Source organism: Neomonachus schauinslandi, chromosome 13, assembly GCF_002201575.2.
Source record: "Neomonachus schauinslandi chromosome 13, ASM220157v2, whole genome shotgun sequence".
NCBI classification, from domain to species: Eukaryota; Metazoa; Chordata; class Mammalia; order Carnivora; family Phocidae; genus Neomonachus; species Neomonachus schauinslandi.
Genome location: NC_058415.1, coordinates 71,458,065 through 71,464,064, shown reverse-complemented (window position 1 = coordinate 71,464,064; position 6,000 = coordinate 71,458,065). Strand labels below are relative to the sequence as shown.

The 6,000-nt window shown below is 37.5% G+C and overlaps 1 protein-coding gene across 5 annotated transcripts in view; it reads right to left on the bottom strand.

Annotated features, from left to right (window-relative positions):
- Positions 1-6,000, bottom strand: part of MUSK (muscle associated receptor tyrosine kinase) — an 87,014-nt gene that overhangs the window by 20,794 nt on the left and 60,220 nt on the right. For all 5 annotated transcript variants that reach the window (XM_044920596.1, XM_021691471.2, XM_021691470.2 and 2 more), the window contains one exon: positions 1,408-1,414. In XM_044920596.1, coding sequence (XP_044776531.1) covers positions 1,408-1,414 — 7 coding nt within the window. The remainder of the gene's footprint in view (positions 1-1,407; positions 1,415-6,000) is intronic.

The window sequence follows — 6,000 nt, the reverse complement described above, 5'->3', positions numbered from 1 at the left end:
GTAAAATGTAAATTACTTGGGGGCAGTGAATACATACAAGTTAAAACAGCTTTTCTGCTTTCCAATATAGTGCCAGAAATAGAGTGAGTGGTTTAAAAATGCATTGGAAGGACAGGAGTGCTGAATGGCATGTGAGGGAAAGATGGCATCTCTTTTCTTGGCGGCCTACATTTTAATTTAACTTTTACCACATTTAGGTTGTATATCTGTTCGGTAGATACTCAGTTTCACTGTAGAGTCCTTGAGGACAGGACTGTCTCTTAGAACTGTGATAAGTGGGGATGCCTGGGTGGCTCAGTCAGTTAAGCGTCTGCCTTCGGCTCAGGTCATGATCCCAGAGTCCCGGGATCCTGTCCCGTATCAAGCTCCCTGCTCAGTGGTAGTCTCCTTCTCCCTCTCCCCCTCCCCACTGCTTGTGCTCTCAATCTCTCACTCTCTCAAATAAATAAACTCTTAAAAAAAAAAAGAACTGTGGTAAGTGAATGAATGCATCAAAGCTGCATGAATTGGCACAATATTAAGAATTAACCAAATTTTCTTATGCAATGAATTACTTTATTCCATGGAATTAGACTCAGTGGTTGGAGTTCTAGGTCCCGCTCAGTTACTGTGCTATCTGGGTTAGTGCAGTAGTTATTAAATCTGAGTTTTTGAGTCTGTCTACCTGAGCTCAGATTGAGGTTTGATAGTTTGCAAGCTGTGTGGTCTGGGCAACTCCTAGTGCATCAGGTTCCTCATATTAAAAAATAGGGATGATAATAGGTCTTGCCCCATAAAGTCACTGAAATGTTAAGGTGAGAAAAATGGTGATCATAAATGTACCACAAACTTAGCTGCTATTGTCATTATTACTATTATTACCTACTTAATCATTCTGAATCTCAGTTTCATTGCTTGTAAAATTAAGTAAAAACAGTTATGACACTTCATAGGTTTTTTATGAAAGTCATTTTTACTGAAAATAAAACACTGTACATTGCAAAATGTTATATTACAATGTAACACTTTCTTATCTACAAGATAAAGTTATGAGGGAAAATTGGGTAGTCAGTTCTGGGTTCAATTTCCAAGCCTATCACTTACCCTTTGTGTAAGTCACTGGAACTCTCCATTTCAAAGAAAACTCTCTTAGTTTCTTTTCTGTACAATAGAGGTAATAATAGTACCTGTTTCATATGGATGTCCTGAGGACAAATTTAAATAATGCATGTAAAGCTCTTAGCAGTGTCTCATACACAGTAAGTATTCAATAGATGTGACCTATCTTCATTATCATCTTGTAAGAGTATGAAAAGGATTAGAAATTAGAAAGTTTTTGAAAGATTACAGTACTCAGCAAATAGCAATAAAGGGCAGGTCAAACAAAAACCACCACAACAAAACATTGATGTCACAGTGCTATCTTACCTCCATTCTGTTAACAGGAGAGGAAGTTCCCACAGGAAATCACATTAAAGGGGAAAAGAAAAAAAAAGTTAGTACATTTTAATCTTCAGATTTGCAAGAGATAGCTTTGATATCTCTACTTCTTAAGTTTCTGGAAAGTTCTCTTTGGTTAGGAGGCCAGACACTGCATTAACAGGCAGATTTGGAGGAGGTAAAGTTAAGAGAAAACTGAGAGTCTGCAGGAACTGTGTTCTTTCCAACCTGGGTCCATCACTGGCATCATCAGCCCAGGTAGTGTCAAAGCTCCAAATTCCCCTCCATTAGCCACCAAGGCACTTTGTAGCATGAAAACAAGCCTAAAGATGAGAAACCAACCTATATAAAGCACCTACAGGACCCAAGCTACAAGACCATTCTGCCACTGTGCAGATAGAAAAGATGAAAGGAGACATCGGGAGATTCTTCTAGAGAAAATGGTCTATAATTTGGAGGGGTAAAGGCAGGTTCTCATAGCAGCTGAGCAGAGAAACCTGTTGAAATACCAGGAGGCCAAGGTTATATATCTCAATTTAAGATGTAAAAAGAGGGTTCAATACCATGAAGATGTGCCAGTGCCAAAGAGAACCCAGCCATAGTATTTGGGAGGAGATAATAAGCTTAGATAGGCTTCTATTTCAAGGACGAGTAGGGAAAGAAAAATGAGACTAATTTAAGGGTGCCTGGATGTGTCAAGAATAGTAAGAGAATCAGAGGGCTTCCATGTGTTTCTGACAGAAATTCTTCCAGTTGCGTTTTCTTCTGGAGGGAGAGTGGGGAGCCAGGGAAGGGTCCAAGAATGTTGCAATTATAAACAAGTGCTTTGATCTCAAAACTAGATTTTTTTAAGATTCCAAAAATTGCCAACCGTCCTCGATACGTGTAGTATCTTTACAATTATCTGGAAAAGCCAGTAAAACTCTGGCTGTCTTCTAAAACACACAGTAACTTTAATATGGGAAAGCTGCCTGATTGTAAAAAAGAATGCTTCCCTCTTCGGCTTCACTGCGGAACAGCTGATAACAATTTAGGGTGGCTACTGGCTGTTACTCATTTATTCTTTTCCCTTTCGTTTCAAACAAAAACAAACACCTTTAATCAATTTGAAACCAGATAAAGCCACCATGAAACAGCCGGGGACAGCGTCTGTTTTGTTGGTAAGAGCACTCTACCTGTCCCGGCTGAAGCACTGGGTGGTAAAGCTAGTCATGTGCTTCTGATGCATCCCCACGTGTTCTCAGAACTGGAAAGAGCATGTCAGGGACGAGGGAGTGTGACTATCAGACATGAGAGAGACCGTGAAACAGGGCAGTATGTTCAATTAGCTATGTCGATTGTGAAAATAGAATTCAAACTTCTGTTTTTTTGGTTGTTGTTTTTTGGTAATAGTGTGAGCTATCAATGCTTAAAATATGTGGTCCATTGGAGGGGTGGGGAACTCCAATACTACTACGTTAGATCCCTCCCTACTCCCATTTTTGGTTATGCTGCATATATTCATTTGAGTTTTAAATTTAGTGACCGGAAGCCCCAGATCCTGAGGTCAAAGAAGGAGCATTGTAGATGGTGGGAGTGTTGGTGGAATGACTGGCTTATGTTGGAGTATAGACTCATTCCTGTACTCTCCAACTGGATAAGAGTAGGTGGAACTCTGAACCTCAGTCTTCCAGGAAGGACCTATTAATGCCACTGAGAATGGGAAATACAAACTTTTCCTCTGCTGCATCCCTTTGTCTTTTCTTTTCTTTTTTTTTTTTTTTTTTTAAAGATTTATTTATTTATTTGAGAGAGTGAGAATGAGAGAGAGCACATGAGAGGGGGGAGGGTCAGAGGGAGAAGCAGACTCCCTGCCGAGCAGGGAGCCCGATGCGGGACTCGATCCCGGGACTCCAGGATCATGACCTGAGCCGAAGGCAGTTGCTTAACCAACTGAGCCACCCAGGCGCCCTCTTTTTTTTTTTGCTAGCTTTACTGAGATATAATTATAACGTTGTGTAAGTTTAAGGTATACACTTATATAATGCAAAATGATTACCGGCTTAGCATTAGCTAACACCTCCATCATGTCTCATAATTACCATTTCTTTTTTGTGGTGAGGACATTTAAGATCTATTCTCATAGCAACTTTCAAGTATATAATACAGTGTTATTAACTATAATTACCATATGGACAAAGATTCCCAGAACTTATTCATCTTATAACTGGAAGTTTGTGCCCTTTGACCAACATCTCTCCATTTCCCCCACCACGCAGCATGGGGTAACTACCACTGTCCTCTGTGTTTCTATGAGTTAGACTTTTTCAGATTCCACACATGAGTGATATCATACATATCTGTCTTTCTCTGTCTGATTTATTTCACTTACCATAATGGCCTCAAGTTTCATCCATGTCACAAATGGCCAGATTTCCTTCTTCATCATTGTTGAATAATATCACATTGTATGTATATATGTATATGAGACGCTGTAAGATATACAGTGAGGTATTTTATATATATCACATCTTCTTTATCCATTTGTTTGTTGACAGAAACTTAGGTTGTTTCCATATCTTGTAACTAGTATCTACTGTTTCGATATATTGTGAATAATGCTGCAACAAACATGAGGGTGCAGATACCTCTTCAATATCCTATTTTCATCTCCTTTGGATAAATATCCTGAAGTGGAATTGCTGGATCATATAGCATTTCTATTTTTAATTTCTTAAGGACTCCCTACTGTTTTCCACAGTGGCTGAACCAATTTACATTCCCACCAACAGTGTGCAAGGGTTTCCTTTTCTCCACATCCTTGCCAACGTTTATTAACTCTTGTCTTTTTTTTTTTGATAGTCATCCAGTTATAAGGTAATATCTCATTGTGGTTTTGATTTGCATTTCTCTGATGATTAGTGATGTTGAGCACCTTTTCATGTACCTGTTGGCCATCTGTATGTCTTCTTTAGAAAAAAAATGTCTGTTCAGATCCTCTCTTCATTTTTTAAAAAAATTGGATTGTCTTTTTGCTTTTGAGTTATATGAGCTCTTTATGTACTTTGGATATTAGCCCCTTCTCAGGTATGCAATTTGAGAATATTTTCTCCCATTTCATAGGAAGCCTTTGCATTTTGTGGATGGTTTCCTTTGCTGGGCAGTAGCTTTTTAGTTTGATGTAATCCCATTTGTTTATTTTTGTTTTTGTGGCTTGTGCTTTTGGTGTCATATCCAAAAAAATCATCACCAAGACTGATGTCAAACTCATTGCTTATGTTTTCTTCTAGGAGTTTTATGGTTTCGGGTCTTATGTTTAGGACTTTAATCAATTTTGAGTTGCTTTTTGTGTATGGTGGAAGATAGGAGGAGTCCAGTTCTATTCTTTTGTATGGTTATCCAGTTTTTCCAGGACCATTTATTGAAAAGACTGTTCTTTCCCCATTGTGTATTCTTGGCTCCTTTGCTGTAAATTAATTGACCATATACATGTGAGTTTATTTCTAGGCTCTTCATTCAGTTCCATTGGTCTATAGTTTGTTTTTTTGATAATTCTATACTATTTTGATTCCTATAGCTTTGTAATATAGTTTGAAGTTAGGAAGTGTGATGCCTCCAGCTTTATTCTTCATCCTCAGGCTTGCTTTGGTTGTTCACAATCTTTTATGCTTCCATACGAATTTTAGAATTGTTTGTTCTATTTCTGTGAAAAATGCCATGGGAATATTAATAGGTATTGCACTGAATCTGTAGCTTGCTTTGAGTGATATGGGAATTTTAACAGTATTAGTTCTTATCCATGAAACAGGATATCTTTTCATTTATTTGTGTCTTCGATTTTTTTTCATAAAATCTTTTAGTTTTCAACATACAGATCTTTTACCTTCTCAGTGAAACTTACTCCTCAGTATCTTATTGTTTTTGATGCTATTATAAATGGGATGATTTTCTTTGTTTCTTAGATGTTTTGTTGTTAGTGTATAAAAACACAACTGATTTCTGTATGTTGATTTTGTATGCTGCAACTTTACTGGATTTGTTGATTAGTTCTAGTGGTTTTTTTGTAGAGTCCCTAGGATCTTCTATATATAAGATCATATCATCTGCAAACAGACAATTTTACTTCTTCCTTTTCAGTTTGGATGCCTTTTATTTCTTTTTATTGCCCAATTGCTCGGGCTAGGACTTCCAGTACTATGTTGAAGAGTAGTGGTGAGAGTGGGCACCCTTGTCTTGTTACTGATCTTAAAGGAAAAGTTTTCAGCCTTTCACCATTGAGTATGATGTTGGCTGTGGGTTTGTCATATATGGCCTTTATTGTGTTGAGGAATGTTCTTTCTATACCCAGTTTGTTGAACATTTTTGTCATGAAAGGATATAGCATTTTTTCAAATGCTTTTTGGCATCTATTGAGATGATCATATGATTTTTATCTTTCATTCTATTGATGTGTTGTATCACATTTATTTATTTGTGTATGTTGAACCATCCTTGCATCCCAGGGATCAATCCCACTTGATCATGATAAGTGCTCTTTTTAATATGATGTTGAATTTGGCTTGCTAATATTTTGTTGAGAATTTTTGCATCTGCATTCATCAG